General features: G+C 43.1%; 2 protein-coding genes and 1 long non-coding RNA gene across 3 annotated transcripts in view; 1 reads left to right on the top strand and 2 right to left on the bottom strand.

Annotated features, from left to right (window-relative positions):
- Window positions 1-2,557, bottom strand: part of NAT14 (N-acetyltransferase 14 (putative)) — an 11,293-nt gene extending 8,736 nt beyond the window's left edge. Inside the window, exons 1-2 of the mRNA XM_060780631.2 lie at window positions 2,236-2,557; window positions 225-329 (exon numbers count right to left, since the gene is read on the bottom strand). Coding sequence (XP_060636614.2) covers window positions 225-305 — 81 coding nt within the window. The 5' untranslated portion in view covers window positions 306-329; window positions 2,236-2,557. The remainder of the gene's footprint in view (window positions 1-224; window positions 330-2,235) is intronic.
- LOC132778030 (uncharacterized) lies at window positions 2,320-21,127 on the top strand. Its single transcript, XR_009631731.2, has 3 exons — window positions 2,320-2,390; window positions 3,902-3,982; window positions 20,571-21,127. It is a non-coding gene; the product is annotated as an uncharacterized lncRNA (long non-coding RNA).
- Window positions 5,694-13,697, bottom strand: ZNF628 (zinc finger protein 628). The gene is made up of 2 exons (XM_060780620.2): window positions 13,508-13,697; window positions 5,694-9,933 (listed from the first exon to the last, which is right to left on the bottom strand). Exon 2 carries the CDS (start codon window positions 9,916-9,918, stop codon window positions 6,283-6,285), a length of 3,636 nt encoding a protein of 1,211 aa, XP_060636603.2. The 5' UTR covers window positions 9,919-9,933; window positions 13,508-13,697; the 3' UTR covers window positions 5,694-6,282.

Below are 21,127 nucleotides of genomic sequence, written 5' to 3'. Positions count from 1 at the left end.
TTACAATTTGCATGGAGTTAAGAAAGAACCAGGCCCCTTTGGAGGCACAGCAGGTTAATCTGCTGAGCTGCTGAATTTGCTGACTGAAAGGTTGGTGGTTCAAATCTGGGGAGCAGGGTGAGCTCCCACTGTTAGGCCCAGCTTCTGTCAACCTAGCAGTTACCTGGGCATACAATCCAGACATCCCTGAAAAGAAAAGATGTAGGTGAAACAATTCATCTCACCTTCAGAAGCTCCAAAACCATTGGTGCCTCCTCTTCTCTCATTTCCCTGATGGCCAGTTGCTCAGGTTCCAGTGTAGGCATGCTGGCAGCAAACAGAAACAGCACCTGAAAGGAAAGAAATGTTGACCACGTTGATGAAAATTTGAGATGGAAGAAGAAAGAGCCTCCCATTGGCTTCATCTAAGTTATTAATAAAGATGTTGAACAGGCCCAGGACGGAGCCCTGCAGCACTCCGCTCATCACTTCTTTCCAGGATGAAGAGGAAGCATTGGTGAGCACCCTCTGGGTTCGTCTATTTAACCAATTACTGATCCACCTCACCGTAGTTTTGCCTAGCCCACATTGGAAGGTCATGGGGGACCTTGTCAAAGGCCTTACTGAAATCCAGGTACGCTACATCCACGGCATTCCCTGCATCTACCCAGCTTGTAACTCTATCTTACATACTCTTACATTGGAAAGACTACCAGTCCAACATCTCACCCTTTTATTATCTATTTTCCTATGGAAATGCATAGAATTCTAGGAGAGGTGAGCAAATGCTAACAAAAACATCTCAAATTAATTAATGCTGTATTTAATACTTTTCACAATACATACTGTATTGCGAACGTATTAAACAGGTACAGCTGAAAAGTGAATATTTTAGCTAAATAATTTGGGACAAATAATTTTATTTATTTTTTTGGATTTTTAACTTGGGAGCACTGACCACACAGGATCATCTTGAAAAGTAATGTGAAACAGAATATATGCAATGCTAACTTGATGGTTCGGTATCCCTTATTCAAAATCACTGGGACCAGAAGTGCTTTGAATTCTAGATCTTTTCAGATTTTGCAGTACAGTAGACCAGTGGTTCCCAACCTGTGGTCCATGGACCACCTGTGGTCCACAAGAATGAAAATATGGTATGCAGCCTCACCATTACTACACCATTGCCTCGAAATCACGTGGCAACAAGAGTGACTGGTCTCACGAAAACCCCTTATAGTGCCAATGCAACGGGCATGTTAGAAGGGGAGAGCTTGTGGTCACTAGTCATGTGTTCCCTGGTCAAAGTGGCCCCTGGTCAAAGTAGTCCCTGGTCATGTGGTCCATGGTCAAAGTGGTCCTTGGACAAGTGGTCCATGGTCAAAAAAGGGTTGGGAACTTCTACAGTAGTCTCTCAGTTAATTGGAACTCACGGGGATTGGTAGCTGTCTGGCTAAATGTAGTTGCAGTTGATTGAGAGTTACTATTAAAAATAGGCCTATATACTATACCCCATACTACTATCACGCCATAAACTCTGCATTGACTTTCATCTTAATACTAAAAGGCAGTAATTAAAAGCAAATGAAGACAAATAAAGACAAACTTATGTTAACAGGGTTTTACTGTATTCTAAAAATGCTTGCATACTTAAAGTATTTCTATTATTATTATTATTATTATTATTAGCAGTTGCTTGAGTTGCGGTCAATTGAGAGTCTACTATACTTGCAAATACAAAATGAAATATCTTGGGAAATCAGGCTCCATATGCCTTAGACATATAGGCTAAAGGTAAGAAAAAATTTTTTTATAATTTTGTGGAATAAAATAAGTTTTTTTAGACTGAACCATCAGAAAGCAAAGGCATCACTATCTCATGGGCAATTTTGGAGTATTTTAGGATAAGAGATACTCAAAATGTATGGTATTGCATAATCCTGTATGCATTATATTTAAATCATTGGATCCGCTTATTTACAGTTATGATCACTTTGTGCAGACAGCTCAGCATTAGCCCAAAATAGGGGATTCCCCCCCCCCCCCCCAATAAACAATGCTAGTGGATGAGAATGAAATAAAATAAAGGACTACCATGGGAAATTGCAATTTTATAATAAACCCCATTCTGCAATAATAAATCGACTTTGCAAAATATGGCCCATTAACAACCACAAAACGCCCTGCACAAAAATAGAAGCGCTCGATTTAGCACAGAACCCTTCACACTCCCCCCTCCCCGGACAATGGACTCACCCAGCCTGCAGAAAGGAGCTGCTCTCACCCCTCCAGAGCGACATGGAATTTCCCAGAGTCTCCCGAAGGCCCCGCCCCCATGGAGAGAGAGAGAGGGAAAAAAGAGGGAGGGGGGTGCCGACCCTCTCACTCCGACCGCTCTCGCCCTGCAGCAGGTGTGCTCTAGCGGTGTGCGCATGCGCCCCGTTTCCGGCTTCTCGCGCTCTTCTGTACCTTAGTAACAGTTGCTACGGGGACGAAACGAGGCCTCTTGAGCTGCGTGAAGCCTTAGCTGTAGTAGCTGGCACTTGTCAAGCATTCCCTTTTATGGTAGAGAAGGAGAGAACGCTGAAAGTGTTGAAATGAAGGCCCACACAGCTGTATAAAATCCACATTGAACTGGATTATATGGCAGTGTGAACTCAGATAACCCAATTCAAAGAAGATGTTGTGAATTGTATTGTCGAAGGCTTTCATGGCCGGAATCACTGGGTTGTTGTAGGTTTTTTGGGCTGTATGGCCATGTTCTAGAAGCATTCTCTCCTGACCTGACAACCTCTGAGGATGTCTGTCATAGATGCAGGCGAAACTTCAGGAGAGAATGCTTCTAGAACATAGCCATACAGCCTGAAAACCCCACAACTCATATTGTGGATTATCTGCCATAATATTCTGGATTATATGGCTGTGTGGAATATAGTTTGTCACAACCTCTGAAGATGTGGTTCAAAATATTTGTGGGGGGAAAAACATGGCACTGGCATTAGCATCTGCAACCAGTTTTGTTATGTCCCTTAAAAAATCAAATCTCTGCAGGTGATTTAAACGTTTTAAAGAGCTGCACAATGCTCCTATGTCATCAACTTCACTGAACTGGCCACATTGGCCAAATGGCCGATCATTATCTCCCAAAGCAGTTACTATACTCCTAACTCAATAATGGGAAATGTAATGTTGGTGGACAGGAAAAGAGATTTACAGAGGGGCTTAAAGCCAACCTTAAAAACAAACTGTGGCATTGACACCGAGAACTGGGAAGCCCCGACCCTTGAGCACTCTAACTGGAGGTCAGTTGTGACCAGCAGTGCTGCAGAATTCAAAGCACAAATGAAGGGCAAAAGGAAGAAACGTGTCAAGAGGAAGATGCGTCAAGCCAACCCTGACCAGGACTGCCTTCCTCCTTGTAATTGATGTCCACACTGCAGAAGAACATGCGGATCAAGAATAGGGCTCCACAGCCACCTATGGACCCACCACTAAGACTTGGAGGACCATAATCCTTGGGCTACAAGGGATCACCTAAGCAAGCAAGCTAGCATTGCCTCTGTATGGTCTGAATGCACCCTCCTGTGGCCAGAACCAGGTAGTGATTCATGTTGGTATCTTAAAAAGTTACTTTGTGGAAATCTGACATGCAAAAAAGGTAATGTCAGAAGCGGCTACTATGCTTTACCCCATCTTGCTCATATCTGTGAGATGTTACCTTACTCCGAAATGTCGCATTTAACATTTGCATAACATACACAGCCCATAGGAGAATTGGTTTAAGTGTTGTTCCTCTAAATGTGCTTTCCCCTAATTTTTAATGAAGAGTCAGTACAGTCTGTCCTTCACATTTGTGGTTTTAACTTTTGCAGATTTGATTATTCATAGGTTTGATAAAAATGTTATTTCTATGAATATCTAGATCCTCCAATGTGATGCTATATACAACTTCCAGTAGAGGTTGAGCAGAGTCATGCCAGGGGACACAGAAAATTTCTCTCAGGTAAGAAATTATCATTTTTAAAATGTGTGGCTTTTCAATTTCATAAGGATCTTGTGCCCCTCAACTCAGCAAATGGAGGGCTGACTGTGCTTTATAATAAATACTATTTATAAATGAGGAACACAAGATTTTTAACCAGCCAGAAATAGGAACGGCCACTCCAGGTTTTGACATTGGAGTTTTCAGAAAAAAGTCTGCTGCATCCATGCTGCACTTCATGAAATGTAGTCGTTATGCTGACACGTTTCCTGAATTGACCATAAGCTATTGAGACCTAAAATTGATCTGCCAGAAACCACTGGCCACACCAAAATAGCTATCCAAAAGCCCAAGACCTGCATCCACTTCAACTATTGGGCTTAATATAAGCTGCCAGCTGTGGGTTGTAATGGGATAGTAACTACTGCTGGGGGAAAAACCCAAAATAAGCACAGAAATGAACAGGAAAACCTGAATTACTAGGTTATGTTCTTAAATCTGGAAGGAATGTAAATTAAAGGATGCCTATAGGACTTAATTTGAGCCAAAAGGACTCTCCCCCCCCCCCCCCCCCGCCCTCCATCTTTTCCTATGCTTGGACTCACCGCTGGAACAAGTGAAGTTATATGAAGACAATACAATTCCTTACCATTGCCTGCACTGTACGTGACCAGTTGGTGCAATAGGAAAAAACATGTAAAGGGCCAAAAAGTTCCTTTTTGCTGCTTTGAGGCATATCGTGGAGTTTTCATCTCGTACATACCATTCTCTGAAGCATTTCTGAACACTCCTGCTTTCTGGTGTTTTCTTGTACATTCAGATCAGGATTTACTGGTAGATAAATATGTATTATTTGCAACAGCTCATGTTCCTTAATACCATGTAGAACTGCAATTTTAAAAACCATTTATTATATTCTGGCTTTGCAGTAATTGCTTACCTTAGTATTCTTCACCTGTAAATATTTTTGAGTTGGTCACCTTAATCACATTTTTGTGCTTTGAGATTTCTGCTTGCATATGCAAATTATCCCAATGTAGAGTATGTAAGATATAACTTGCTCTGACTTTTGAGATACCATTTTACATTTGGTTACCCTATATACTGATATAAATCTAGAAATGTTAATCAAAACATTCCAAAAAAACTCAGTCAACTTATTCACGGATCAATGTGAATACTGTAGCTCAATTCTCTTAATATACTCACCTACACAGCAATCCACAAAATGGTGATTTCAGCCAAATTCACTAGTCTTCTCTTGCAGTTCAGTCCCTCACTGAACTACAAATCCAAGGATTACTTAGAGCAGACTGCTACAATGGTATCAAACTGATATAATTGATTCTGTAACACCTCAGATTTTAAGGGAGCAGAAACCCATGTATTATTAGAGATGTGAACCCTGTCCATCCATGATACATTCAAGAACAGGACTGAAAGAAAGGCAAAAGTGCTTCAAATCAGTCTTTTATTTTTCTTCTTGGGCAAAAGAGTCTGTGGCCTGCTTGTGTTTGTTAGCACCAGGAACTGAGATCCACTGAGAAAAGTGGTTCTCCATATGGTGAAGATAGGGCTGGAATGGGGAAGAACAGACAAGAAGGACGTAAGTGAAAATGACCATATGACTGGGAAATGGAGCCTGTGACAAATTTATGAAACTGCCCCTCACCGCATCCAGACCCCATGGAAGACCTCCCCCCCCCCCCCAAAAAAACCCCAAAACGATCCATTGTTCAGTTACATAAAAGGAGTTTACACCATTACATAATGTTCCAGAGCATTCTGGTCTGATGCTGTGACATGGAAAGGAAATGTGAGAGAAGCCAGACATGCAGTTGCTTCCCACAGATCACATTTTCTGTTTTATGTGGCAAGAAACATGAAAGTCTTGGCTGTCTTAACCATCACATTGAATGTACATTTAGATCTTTGCAGAACAAAATATTTCAAGCACAGGGAAGCAGGGGTGGATCTGAGGCAGACAGAGTGCTCATCAGGTTACACTTTTCTTTCATGCAATATAGGGGTATACAAGTGCTTGGGCAGAGGATACCACTGTGGCTGCAGGGGCAGTAGAAGCAGCAGCATACCCATGAGCAGTCAGGGGAACAGCCATGAGCATGCTTTTGCGGAGAAAGACTTCATTGAGAAGAACCTAAACCAAGCTCACTGGGAGAGATGTCAATCCCATCCGTTGCCTAGAGAGAATCCACCCTGAGCAGCACTGATTCTAGCAACTGGTAGACCGGATCTGCTCCTCTTTGCTTACTTGCGAGACCTGATGCACTAGCACAACGTATGCAGAGACACATCCACTTTCAGAATGTGTGAACAAGCTGCATGCTGGGCACCGCCTGAACTATCTGAATGGAGGGCAGGCCTTGGGATGTTACTGGACTCTGCAGAAGCTGCACCATTTGGGAAGTGCTGTTGTTGTCGAGGGAAGGCTGTGTGCTGTCCGGACTGCTCACCTGCAGTGTAGGGACACTCTCTAACACTTGAAGAGTCTGTTCTCCCTGAGCACTGCGAATGATGAGAAGGTTCTGCCCAGACCCTGAGCTACCCTCAGAACCCTGCACCTGAAGGCCAGGAAGTTCCTGTACAGTCTGGATATCCTCTACTTCCTGCACACACAGCCGGGTCTGCTCCCCACCTGCACCCCTCAGCACCAAGACCTTTTGAAGCCCTTCCTCAGTCTGTAGTGTCTCAAAATGCATGTCCTGTACACCCTCAAGGCTTTCCACTTCAGCCCCTGGTCCTAACAGCTCATCTCCCGGAGAGTTCTGCACCACTCTCTCTCCCGGAGAGTTCTGCACCCACAAGGTGGGTCCTTGTTGGAGCTCCACTTCAGACAGTTCATGAGAGCTAGACAGAGCAGTCCCCACTTCACTTATCTCCTGAGATGAGCCCAAAGTCTGGAGCTGGATGCTATCCATCTCCTCTGAAGGCTGCAGCTGCTGTGCTTCTTGGGAAGACAGCAAGTTTCGGATTTGGATCGTACCATCTAGTTGCTGGGAAGGCGAGAGACCCTGAATTTCAATGTCATTTGTAGACTGATTTGAAGGAGCTAGATTCTGGATCTGCAGGGTGTTGGCCTGCTGGGGTGATGGTATGGTCTGGATGTGAAGAGGGCTCACCTGCTGAGAAGGCTGGAGGGTTTGAAGTTGCAAGGTCCCTACCTGCTGGGAAGATGGCACAGCCTGGAACTGCACGGTGTTCATCTTAGGGGAAGGCTGAAATGTCTGGAATTGTAGTGTGCCAGATGGGGGACAGCTGGACAAGCTCTGGATCTGCACTGTGCCTGCTGGCTGACAGCTAGGCAAACTTTGGATGTGAACAGTATTTGGAGCGAGGGGCAGGCTCTGGATTTGCACAAAGCCAGACTGTTGGGTTTGTGGGATAGTCTGAATTTGGATTGTGCCAGTCTGTTGTGAGTCAGGCATGGTCTGGATTTGCAGGGTGCCACCTAGCTGAGCAATAGGAAGACCCTGGAGTGACTGGGGCTGGGGCAGTGCTTGAATTTGGATAGTGCCTGTTGGTGGAGTGGTTGCCATAGTTTGGATCTGAAGTGTGCCCGTTGGCTGTTCTGGCAAGCTTTGGAGGACAATAATGTTCTGCCCACTATCCTGCAACCCTGATGTTTTCTGGATTTGCACATTAGGAAGAGATTGCAGGTTGGGTGCAGGGGCAGTGGGCACAAGAATGATATTCTGCTTCCCAGACACTGGTGATGGAAGAGGAGGCAGCGACACAGACTTTTTGCTCTTACTTTGACGGCGTGGGACTGATTTTGCAGAGATGGTTGGAGCACTTGGCAATAGGGTCAAGGTGGTTGGAGCAGTAGGTGTTGTAGATACCACCTGGGGACTTGGAAGCAGGATGAGCTTGGGAGGTGAATTCTGAGGAGGTGGTGGCTGTTGCTGCTGCACACTAGGGATAAGTTGCAAGCCCTGGGCTGTTTGCACGAGCAGAAAACTCTGAGTGTTGGAGGGACCAGCTGGGGCCGGGTTGCTGCTTAACTCCACATTCAGTGTGGCCTGCAGGTTGGGCATGATTTGCACCTCCTGAGTAGCAGCAGGCGAGGCAGCAGCTGGACGACTAGCTGTCTCTGAGCTATTGTGTGTACGTAAATGGCGCTGTAAATAAGAAGCCATGACAAATGCCTTGGAGCAAACTGGGCATTGAAAGGGGCGCTCTCGTGAATGGGTACGTCTGTGCAGCGCCAGGTTGGAGGAGTGGGTAAAGGCCTTGCCACAATCCCGGCAACAGTAAGGTCTCTCACCTGTATGTACCCGCTGGTGCTGTCGGAGGTTGGATGTCTGGGTAAATGCTTTACCACATGTTTGGCAGGCAAAGGGCCGCTCACCTGTGTGCAGTTGCTGGTGCCGACGAAGGCATGAAGTGTTTTTAAAGGCTTTCCCACAATCCTGGCAGACATATGGGCGTTCACCAGTATGCTGGCGTAGGTGGTACTGATAATGAGAAGCCCACTTGAACGCCATCCCACACGTGGGACAGGTGAAAGCCCGCAGCCCTGTATGAACCCGCTGGTGGATACGCAGCAGAGATGAGCGCTTGAAGGCCTTCCCGCACTCGCCGCAAGCATAGGGACGCTCTCCCGTGTGGTCACGTAAGTGGTAGCGCAGCCCAGACGAGCCCTTGAAGGCCTTCCCACACTCTCCACAAACATAAGGTCGCTCAGGGGGTGGGGCTGGTGTCACAGTCGCTGTGGGTACTGGTTCAGCCTGCGCTGGACACGTCACCTCGGCTTCCTCCAGCCGCTGTTCTGCAGGGGGATGTGAACGTTGGTGGCCCAAGAGGCTAGCCAAAGCTGGGAAGGAACGTTCACACACCATACAGGTATATGTGCGATCAGAAGAGTGCTGACTCTGCTGGTGCCGTGCTAACCCGGCTGCGCTTTTGAAAGTCTTGCCACACACAGAGCAAGCTAATGAGGGTATGGGGGATGCCACAGGGGCCACCGCCTCCTGCACAGAGGCTGGTGGTAAGGGTGGTGTTGACAATGATGGTGGAGGTGGTAGAGGCAAAGGGTCCACTGGGGTCAAATGAGTTTCCTGGTGGCTCAGCAGCTGCTCCTCCAGAGGGAAGGTGAGATGACAGAGGCTGCATCGAAATAGCATTTCTACAGTAGTGGTTGGTTCCTCTAGGAAGAGTTGGGCCGGGGGTGCAACATCAGCATGAGTCTCCAGGTGGCGCTGCAAATAGATATCTGATGCAAAGGCCTTGCCACAGATGACACAGGTGTGGGCAGGACGGGCAGCATGTGCTGATCGGCAGTGCAGTGCTAAGTTTGATGAGTGAGTGAAGGCCTTGCCGCAGTCTTGGCACCGGTAGGGCCTCTCACCCGTGTGCACCCGCTGGTGCTGCCGAAGATTGGTGGACTGCGCAAAGGCCTTGTTACAGACAGGGCAGACATAAGGGCGCTCGCCTGTATGCGTGTGGCGATGCCGCCGCAGGCTAGAGGAGTTCTTGAAGGCTTTGTCACAGGCTGGACAGGGATAGGGCCGTTCCCCCGTGTGCTGGCGCAAGTGGTACTGGTAATGGGAGGACCACTTGAAAGCCAGGCCACACTGGGCACACTTGAAGGCCCGCAGGCCCGTATGCACACTCTGGTGGATCTGAAGCAAGGAGGACCGTTTGAAGGCTTTGCCACATTCTCCACACTTGTAGGGCCGCTCCCCAGTGTGTCCCCGTAGGTGGTACAGCAAAGCCGAGGACCCTTTGAAGGCCTTGGGGCACTCTGAGCACTTGTAAGGGCGCTCTCCCGTGTGAGTTCGCTGGTGGTGGATGAGCCGTGATGACCACTTAAACAGCTTGCCACATTCCAAGCACTCGAACTGGTGATCGCCACTGCTGCCACCAGGGCCTGCACCAGCTGGGGCTGCCGCTGGCACTGCTGCGGCCTGCATCTCTAGCTGCTGAGCTCCCACCATTGTACCAGATTTCACCTGCCAGAAACAAGGAATGAGAATGTTTTCTGGTCATAGCCATCATAGATGTCTCACACTGCCATTTCACCCATTTGTTTCTGCATGTTGACATTTATGAACAGCACCTCCCCCCCCCCCCCCCCCCCACTCGCTCTTACATGTGGAGGCAGTTATGAGGACAAGAATACACAGGACAAATGATAAGAGCAAATATTTCCCCAAAGAATTGCTGAGCTGCTCATAATCATCTCCATCACATAAATTATATTATTGGCTCGAGGTGGGTAAAACATAGTTAAAATATATAGAAAATAAGCTTCTTGGCAGGGAGTTGGACTGGATGACCCACGAGGTCTCTTCCAACTGTATGATTCTATATAGATAAAAACAAAGGACCATAAAAACACATAGAACAAAGATTGAAACATCAATACTAACAAAATATGAATTTAAAATGCGTACTTTAAAATTGACTAGATAGACCAATGGTTCCTAACCTGTGGGTCCCCAGGGGTTTTGGCCTAGAACTCCCAGAAATCTCAGCCAGTTTACCAGCTGTCAGGATTTCTGGGAGTTGAAGGCTAAGACATCTGGGGACCCACAGATTGAAACCCACTGAGATAGACCATCTGGAAGAGAAAGATATTTAATTGTGTTTTGAATTCTAACAGCTTATTGAGCTGTCAAATCTCTTCCGGCAGGGCACTAATGAAAAATATACAAGCAATGTTTTTCCCAAGTGCCCCCTTATAGACCTCATACCGAAAAAACAAAAAATCCCCAATTCTAATTTTTGTAGGAATAGCATACAACTCTACAAATCTACGCATCTCCTTGTATAAGCCCGCCTGGGCACTTCAATCAGCGGAGGGAGCCTTACTCTCGGTCTGACCCCATCTCAAGCATGGCTGGTGGAAATGAGAGAAGGGGTGTTCTCAGTGGTTGCCCCCCGCCTCTGGAACTCCCTCCCTAAGGAGGACATACATGTGTGTATATGTATGTCCTCCTGATCAGTTGCAAGGCCGAACATGGCATAGAGTTACAGTCTGTGCTGGACAGGGTTACACTCCCCCTGAAGACACAGGTTTGCAGCTGGGGAGTGATCCTAGACTCATCGTAAGAGCCTGGAACCCCAGATCTCGGTGGTGGTTAGGGGAGCTTTTGCACAATTAAAACTTGTGCATCATTTGCGTCCATACCGTGGGAAGTCAGACTTGGCCACAGTGGTCCATGCTGTCGTTACATCCCAAATAGATTAGTGCAACGCAATCTATATGGGATTGGCTTTAAAGACTGTTGGGAAGCTCCAACTAGTCCAATGTTTGGCAGTGAGCCAGGTTGTTCACCGGAGTGGCATACAGACAGCATACAACCCCTCTGTTATGCAAGTTCCACTGGCTGCCAGCCTGCTACCAAGCACAATTCAAAGTGCTGGCTCTAGCCTTTAAAGCCCTGAACAGTTCTGGCCCAGCTTACCTGTCCAAACATATCTCCCACTGTGAACCATGGCAAAGGTTTAAGATCATCAGGAGAGGCCTTGCTCTCGGTCCCAACCATCCTTGCAAACACGATTGGTGGGAACAAGTCAGGGCCTTCTCAGTGGTGGCCCCTCGCCTATGGATCTCCCTTCCCAGTGACATCAGATTTGCCCCCTCCCTCCTGTCCCTTAGAAAGAAACTCAATACCTAGTCATGGGGCCAGAAGTTCGAACAGTAATGCCAGCAATCAAGAAAGAGACACAATTTGTGTGACTCACAATGAACTAACACAGACTATGATTTTAAACTTATGTGATTTTTAAACAACTGTTTTAGTAATTTGATGCCTTAATTGAATTATTTTAAGTGCTGTTATGTATTATTGTGAACCACCCTGAGACCCCCTCTGGGGGTGAAAAGGACCGGATACAAATATGTGAAGTAAATAAATAAATAAATAAATAAGTGTGTGTGTGTGTGTGTAATAGGTTTATTTATTAATTTACGGCATTGATATGCCGCCCTTCTCACCCCGAAGGGGACTCAGAGCAGCTTACAAGATATATATACATTCAATATATTATATTATTAGCATAACACAATATCAGTATTATATATTACTATATTGTACTATATAATTATATTGTAATATTATTAGTAATATTATTAAGGTTGTATATTATATTATTAGCATAATATAATAGTATTAGTATAATACTTTTATAGTAAAACAGTATTGGTATAATTAGCAATAGTATTAGTATAATTAGTATAATTAGTAGTGCATGTGCGTGTGTATATAATAGGTTTATTTATTTATTTATTTACGGCATTTATGTGCCGCCCTTCTCACCCCGAAGGAGCGGCTTACAATATATATATATATATATATATATATATACACACACACACACACTCAATATATTATACTAGCCGTCCCCTGCCACGCGTTGCTGTGGCCCAGTCTGTGTATATGTGTTTTGTGTGTGTGTATATATGTGTGTATATATTTGTGTGTTTATATGTGTACATTCATATTGTGTATATGTGTGCATGTGTATAGGTATATATGTATGTGTGCATGTATATGTGCATATGTGTGTATGTATGTGTGTGTATTTGTGCATATATGTGTGTGTGTGTATGAACATGTGCTGTGCATATGTATATGAGTGTATGTGTATATGTATATATGGTATTTTGGGGGTTTTTAAGTCTGTTTGCTGGGGTTTTGTGTGTGTATGTGTTTATGGGTGATGGGCACTTGATGGACCGCCTCCCACCTGGAAACCAATGCCCTCACTGCAGAAGAAGATGCAGAGCAAGAATAGGGCTCCACAACCACATATGGACCCACAAGAATACTGGAAGGCAATCCTCCTTGGAAAACGAGGGATTAGTAAGTAAGGACACTTGTTGGACTGTTGGATGTATTGTGTCCAAATTTCATGTAAATTCATCCAGTGGTTTTTGAGTTGTTAATCCCACAAGCAAACATTACATTTTTATTTATATAGATTATTAGCATAGCACAATATCAGTATTATATAATACTATATTGCACTATATCATTATATTGTAATATTATTAGTAATAGTATTAAGGTTGTATGTTATATTATTAGCAATATTATAAGGTTGTATATGTACATTGGTAAGGCTGGTTTCGTTTATAGGCATAATAGGTTGATTTTGTTTATAGGCATGAGCAAACTTGGGCCTTCCTCCAGGTGTTTTGGACTTCAACCCCCACAATTCCTAGCAACCTATTGGCTGTTAGGAATTGTGGGAGTTGAAGTCCGAAACACCTGGAGGAAGGCCCAAGTTTGGCCCTGCCTGGTTTAGTAGACCAAGTGTATTCTGTGGTTCCAATACCCTCTTCCCAGACCACGGATACCACAGATGCTCAGATCCCATTAGTATTTTGAGAACGAGCCTGTTCTATCGGCGGGCAAAAAACACAGGCCCCGGCGCCATTCCCTTAAAGGCCGCGCCTTCCCCTTTAAGGGGCTGAGCTCCTCCGCCCCTCCCCCTTCGTTGCCCTTCCGCTTCGCGACGCCTTTCTTCCTCCCCCGCCCCCACCTTTCCCGCTGTGGGGTTGATTCCTGTCCTCACCTTTCCGTGTTTGCCCCCTCCCCGCGCTTCGCTGCAACGGATAGGTAATGGGAAGAGGGCGGCGGGGCCGGGGGGGGGAGGGGCCCCCACTCCTCCCTCCCAACAGGCGCCAGCGCGGGACACCCAACCTTTATCTCGCTCACACTAACCATCCGCGACGCCGAGAGGCCACGCCTCTCTGCCGGCCTGCCATTGGGCACGCGCTGCATCCTGGGAGTTGTGGTCTCTGCCTGGTCCTTGGCGCCATCTTGCCGCCGCGTCACGTGACAACCTCAAAGGGGGCGGGGCTGGAATAGGGGATGAAAGTGCGCGGGGCAAACGCAGAGAAGCTTCAAGCTTTTGAGAAAGTGTTCAAGTCAGAGAAATGCCACCAGGCAGTTCAGCGTGGGCTTTAGACAAGACAAGATGATGCTATTGTGGGCATGGCTCCTAAGGATGCATCTCTACTCTGTAATAATATTATTATGCTAATAATAATAATAATAATAGTAAGAATAATAATGCAATGTAATAGCAATATATTTGTATTAGCTGTAATTTTGCTAATAGTATTACAGTATAGCAGGGGTCCTCAAACTAAGGCCCGGGGGCCGGATATGGCCCTCCAAGATCATTTACCCGGCCCTTGCTCAGGGTCAGCCTAAGTCTGAAATGACTTGAAAGCACAAAACAACAATCCTATCTCATCAGCCAAAAGCAGGCCCACACTTCCCACTGAAAGTACTAATTAATTTATTTAATTTTTAAGTCTATGACATTTCATCATAGATGCAGGCGAAACGTCAGGAGAAAAATTGCCTCCAGAACATGGCCATATAGCCCGGAAAAACCTACAACAACCCACAAATTTATATTTGTTAAAATTGTTCTTCATTTTAATTATTTATTGTTTGTAAGTGTTTTTTTGCACTACAAATAAGATATGTGCAGTGTGCATAGGAATTCATGTTTTTTTCAAATTATAATCTGGCCCTCCAACAGTTTGAGAGAGTGATCTGGCCCTCTGTTTAAAAAGTTTAAGGACCCCTGCAGTATAGTGATATAGTACTGTTCGACAACAGTACAATATAGTAATCTCTCTATATAAAAATGTAACGTCCGTTTGTGGGATTAACATAACTCAAAAACCACTGGACGAAATGACACCAAATTTGGGCACAAGTACCAGGCCAACAAGTGACCATCGCTCATAAAAACACTGAAAAACACTTCAAAAGGGACTTTAAAAGCCAAAAAAATTTACATTACAACGCATGCACAAAACCACACACGCACACATATATACATATATACGCAAACATATACACACAAAACATATACACAGACTGGGCCACAGCAACGTGTGGCAGGAGACGGCTAGTCGATATAAATAAAAATGTAATGTTCGTTTGTGGGATTAACATAACTCAAAAACCACTGGACGGATTGACACCAAATTTGGACACAATACACCTCTCAGGCCAACAAGTGATCATCACACATAAAAACACTGGAAAACACAGCAGAAGATACTTAAAGAGCAAAAAAACACATTACAACATATGCGCAAAACCACATATATACACAAACACACCTGTATACACAAATACACAAACATATATACACACAACACACATACACAGACTGGGCCACAGCAATGCGTGGCAGGTGACGGCTAGTATCTATATAAATAAAAATATAATGTTTGTTTGTTGGAGTAACATAACTCAAAAACTACTGGACGAATTCACACCAGATTTGGACACAGTACGCCTCTCAGGCCAACAAGTGACCATCACTTGTAAAAACACTGGAAAACACAGCGGAAGAGACTTTAAAAGCCAATAAAATAAAAAAAAATACATTACAATATATGCACATAACCACATATATACACAAATATATACACACACAAAACATATACACAGACTGGGCCACAGCAACGCATGGCAGGGGACGGCTAGTGCAATACTAATATTATACTGTGCTAATAATATAATATATTGTATACACATACTGATAATAATACGTAATATAATAGTAATAGTTCAATATATATTAATATTACATGTAATATTAATAATATTACAATATAGTGATATAGTACAATATAGTAATATATAATACTAATATTGTGCTGTGCCAATATAACGTATATACACATAATATTACAGTATAGTGGTATAGTACAATATAGTAGTATATAATACTAATATTTGCTATACTAATAATATGATATATTGTATGTACAAATAACTTGTAAACTGCTCTGAGTCCTCTTCGGGGTGAGAATGGCAGCAAAAAAATGTCATAATTAAATAACTTAGTTTGACATCACTTTAACAAGCATGTCTCAATACTGTGGAGTCCTGGAAGTTGTAGTTTGGTGAGGCACCAGCACTCTTTAGCAATGCAGGCTAAATGTAAAACTACAATGCACAGGATGATATACCTTTGAACCATGGCAGATAATAATAATAATAATAATAATAATAATAATAATAATAATAATTTTATTTCTTACCCACCTCTCCTCATGGCGGGTTAGACAACAATTTAAATACATAAACACAGCAAAACATGACAAATATATACACTGACTAAAACATACCTCCATAAAAGTTACATACCAAAATTTATCTCTACGAAATATTTAAATAGACAAAACAGATTAAACAAAGGACATGCATTAAAATTCATGTTTATGTTTAAACACTGGGTAGGCCTGCCAGAAGAGACAGGTCTTTATTTGTGTGTTAAATTTCGATAGCTGATTTAGTTGTCGGAGCTCTACTGGCAGGTTGTTCCACAGCCTTGGGGCGGCCAATGAAAAGGTCCTCTGGGTGGTGGTTCCCAGTCGGGTTCTGGCTGGTTGGAGCAGACGCCCCCCAGAAGACCAAAGTGCGTGGGCCGGATTGTATAGGAGAAGGCAATCCTGTAGGTAAACTGGACCCAAACCATGTAGGGCTTTAAAGGTCAAAACCAACGCCTTGTACTTTGCCTGTAAACTAATTGGCAGCCAGTGTAGTGATTTTAGGATAGTTGTCATATGCTCACTCCTAGATGTTCCTGTAAACAATGTGGCTGCAGTATTTTGAACTAGTTGGAGTTTCCAAACTTAGGACAAGGGTAGCACATTGCCGAAGTCCAACCTTGAGATTACCAGTGCATGTACTAACATCTTCAGATACCCCAAATCTAGGAAGGGACACAGCTGTCGGATCAGCCAAAGCTGATAGTAAGCACAGTGGTCTCTGAAAGTGAAAGCCAATAAAAAAGCTGCCGCAAACATAAACCGCTACATGCATACATAAGTTCAATATATGCGTGTGTATACACACCAAACACACACAAGTACACATCTTTAAAGTACGTTTCCTCATTATGTAGAATGTTTAAATATGTATGTACACACATATATACACACACCACACATATACGTATTTTTAAAATCTGCATAAATAAAATAGGGAGGAAACTTACTTTAAAGATAGCCAATTGAAATTAATTTAACTGATGATTTTCTCTCATTCTTTTCAACTTTGGAAGGATTGCACAGCCCAACCAAAAGAAAAACAAACAAACATGGTGCCATGGTTGTTAGGCCTATTTCTGGGGTAATTTGGGCCACTGATTCATAAAATTGCACTGGATAGACAGCATTAACTCTTGTTTCTTAGATATGGTTATCATGGTTTTCTCTGGGCAAGCAGCTGGTAACTGGTAGATAGCATGTGTTCTGTCTCAAAAACTAGAGCTGAAAGGGGAAACAGCTGCCTTTTTTTTTTTGAATCAGCAGGTCAGATATACCTGGAAACTATTATAACATTTGAGGCATGAAAATGTGTGTTGACCAGTGTTATAGAAATAAAATGAAAAATAAATGTACGTTGGCAGAAAGACTGTACTAGATCTGTAGGTATTGAAATACATAAAATCTGATTTTTAAAATACCAGTGTTGATCTCGACCATTTCCTAGTGTGAAACAGGTATACTGTTGAGAGACCTTGCATATACATCTCAAGAGAAAAAACAACTCCATAACTCTTCCTTTCACACATAGGTTATTGTTTGTTGAATTGCAGAATTCTAGATTTAGAAGTCATTGCCGAGATTGTCTAATACACTTCTTAAACTGTGAGTCCCAACTCTAAATGAGATCCCCTTAGCTGAATGTTGCGGTCACAAATATTTGGCAACAGTAAAAGGTTTCTGAATGCCACCATTTTAACAAATATGTTAGTAACATGCAGTGTTTACAGTGTACTCTGCAGAAATTGCTTCGGCTGTACTTCATGAGAAGGAAAATCAGCCTGGTTTACAAGCTTTGCAAATGCTGGTTTGTTTTCAGTAAAAGTTTGGTTTTTATATTTATTTTATATACCTGGGGTCACGTAAAAAAAATCTAATATGAAAAGGGATCACAAATGGAAAAAGCTTAAGAAGCCCTGTTCTAATCCATCTGTGCGTAATGCAACAATTTTGCAATTACACTGGCTTAAATTCCTTTAGTCAAGAAAACTGAATCGCCTCCTGAGCCATCTGTCCACTGCCAGCTCTTTCCATTAGGATTAGGACATTTATTTTCATATTTCCAACTGAAATTGTCAGTTGTCTTGCAATTTCCATCTCTTCATCTTCCTATTTCCCTTTTAAGCAAGTCTGCTTGAAATACTTGACCTCGCTTCTCCCTTCCCTTCCTCCCTCCTGTCAATATCACATTTTCATTTGATGAAAACATTTCTGTATTGTTGGGATTTTACCTGTAGCTAAGTTTAAAAATAGATACTGTTTTATCTGTTCTTCTTACTCATTTAAAAAAATCCTAAAGGGTGGTTCTCACTTTTATTGTGATTTTAAATTGCTGTGAGCCACTCTCGAGTGTCACATGGGGACTAAAAGGGAGAGACAGATAGATTTCTATTTAGATTTCTATTTCTATTTATATCATGACTCCCTTTAAATTTCTCCAAGGCTAAACATATCCAGCTGTTCGGCACAGGACTTTGTTTCCAGAACTCACACGTCCTCTTTCTTCCAAACACACTGGTTTATCAATGTTCTTATTAAAATTGTGGTAGTAAAAAACCATACACAGTAACTCAGACTAAAACTGTTAAATTTCATGACGTAATGGTTGGCATTTATTTATGCAGTAGAACCACTTTAACGGCCATGGCTCAGTACTACAGAATCCTAGAAATTGTAGTTTGGTAAGGCCCGGCCCTATTTGGCAGAGAAGACTAAAGTCTTGTAAAATGACAATTCCTAGGATTTGATACCACTGAGCCATGATCGTTGAAAGTGTATACCAAACAATGTAGATAAACTCTTCAATATCCTTTATTCATTTGGAATGAGCACTCAATTTTGTTCACCCATTCTACAAAATTAGGTGAGAATCTTTGGCTAAATAAAAAGAAAAGTCTTATTAAATGCACTTGGAACATCTTGGTTGATTGCAAAAGTCTGGGCAGATTGGCGAAGGGGTTGCATTTAAGTTGCAGGCTGTTTGATATGTTTGTAATTCTAGATATACATTAGTTAACAAAGTAAATGTATTCCTGGACATTAGTTCTGTAACAAAGTGGGCAGGAATAATCCCAATTGTGTAACGTTCAGGGCATTGAAGACAAAACCTAGCAAACCTTTTGGTTCAGATCAAAAAAAGCTAGTGAAGTGGATTGGAGCCGTAAGTCCATTGTATCCTGAACCTTTAACATGTTGTTTCTAAATCTTGTCTTCCCCCAAAGCACCTCCATCTGGTGTACATTGCAATAGTCCAGCCCAGTGTTTCTCAAGTTTCCTAATGCCACTGCCCCTTAACACAGTTCCTCATGTTGTGGTGACCCCCAACCATACAATTATTTTCGTTGCTACTTCATAACTGTCATTTTGCTACTGTTACGAATCGTAATGTAAATACCTGATATGCAAGATGTATTTTTATTCACTGGACCAAATTTGGCACAAATACCTAATATGCCCAAATTTGAGTACTGGTGGGATTGGGAGGAGGGGATTGATTTTGTCATATGGGAGTTGTAGTTGCTGGGATTTATAGTTCACCTACAATCTAAGAGCATTCTCAACTCCACCAATGGTGGAATTGAACCAGTCCTGGCACACAGAACTCCCATGACCAGCAGAAAATGCTTGAAGTATTTGGTGGGCATTGACCTTGAGTTTTGGAGTTATATTTCGCCTACATCCAGAGAGCACTATGGACTAAAATAATGATGGATTTGGATCAAACTTGGCACGAATACTCAATATGCCAAAATGTGAACAGTGGTGGAATTTGAGGAAAATAGACCTTGACATTTGAGAGTTGTAGTTGCTGGGATTTATAGTTCACCTACAATCAAAGAGCGTTCTGAACCCCACCAGTGATAGAATTGGGCCAAACTTCCCACACAACCCCCATGACCAATAGAAAATACTGTGTTTTCTGATGATCTTTGGTGACCCCTCTGACACCCCTTGCAACCTCCACCCCGGGGTCCCAATTCCCAGGTTGAGAAACACTGGTCCAGCCTGAATAGGACTAAGGCATAGGTGACATTCTTACTCTCTGATTAGTAGGCAAGTAAATTATGAACTAAGATCATTTGAATATTTGACAGCTGAAAGGAAGACAGGTGACCTGGTGAGATGTCAGTGTATTCATTCAGAATATTAGGCGCAAGGACAGAACCTTAAGCTGGTGCTGAAATATATTACAGATCATAATATGAGCTTTCAGTTGTATTATCACACTATCAACAGTTCTAATGTTTGCTTTCAGCTGCAGCAAATTTAGTACTTTTCGGTCGCTTTGCCCTTTAAGTAAACTTCCTTGAGGCCTTTGTTTGTAGCTTTTGACTGATAAGTATTGTATAAGTTGACAGAGTGGGTAGATAGAGGGCACCATTACTGAGCAGGTGGAATATGCTACATAGCCTCTTTTTGTCACTTATGATATTTTTATTTTGCATTCATTCTAATCAACAGGATTCAACACTGTATCTTCCTTTCTAGGTCAAAGAAGCTTAATTTTAAAAAATATGTTTGTATGTGTGTGTTGTTTCTGCTTTGGAGCAGGAGGAAGAGGACCTGGATGACCTGTTGAGTTGTCCGAACAGCTGAATGGCATCTTAGGGGCCAGCCTGAGCTTCTAGTTTGCTGGAGAGGGTCCATCGTGCCATGGACTCTGGGTGTGAGAGCAGATTCTCTGCATTGTTGACAAGAGATTACACAAACACTTTTACTGTTACACAACAGTCCTTTGGCTGCTCTCCTGAAGTGCCAGCAGGGGAATCGCAACACAACATCAGTTCCAGATATCCCAAGAGACAGAACTTATTTTCTCCTTTGTAGGAGAACAACAAAAAAACACTGCTTTTCAATGTTGGTCACCTGGCACTGGTTAAATTGATGTTAACGCAGCTTTATTGATAATTATTCACTCTTCTCATAATACAGCCAATGTGATGTTACTAGGACACTGTGGAATCTAAACATGGCAGGAAAACCCAACCACCAGACACTAAATAGAACCCGTGAAAATATTTAATGCAAGGTTAAAAGTAAATGTTTTGGTGGACTATGCTTAAAACTTGTGACCTTAGTAACAACCAATAAAGGAGATGCTAACATCA

The sequence above is a fragment of the Anolis sagrei genome, chromosome 6 (genome assembly GCF_037176765.1).
Source record: "Anolis sagrei isolate rAnoSag1 chromosome 6, rAnoSag1.mat, whole genome shotgun sequence".
Classification (NCBI taxonomy): Eukaryota; Metazoa; Chordata; class Lepidosauria; order Squamata; family Dactyloidae; genus Anolis; species Anolis sagrei.
Note: the sequence above shows the minus strand (reverse complement) of the source record. Positions and strands in the feature narration are given on the sequence as shown.

Excerpts from the sequence above, each read along its gene's own strand:
- ZNF628 (XM_060780620.2), bottom strand. The coding sequence starts at position 9,918 with ATGGTGGGAGCTCAGCAGCTAGAGATGCAGGCCGCAGCAGTGCCAGCG.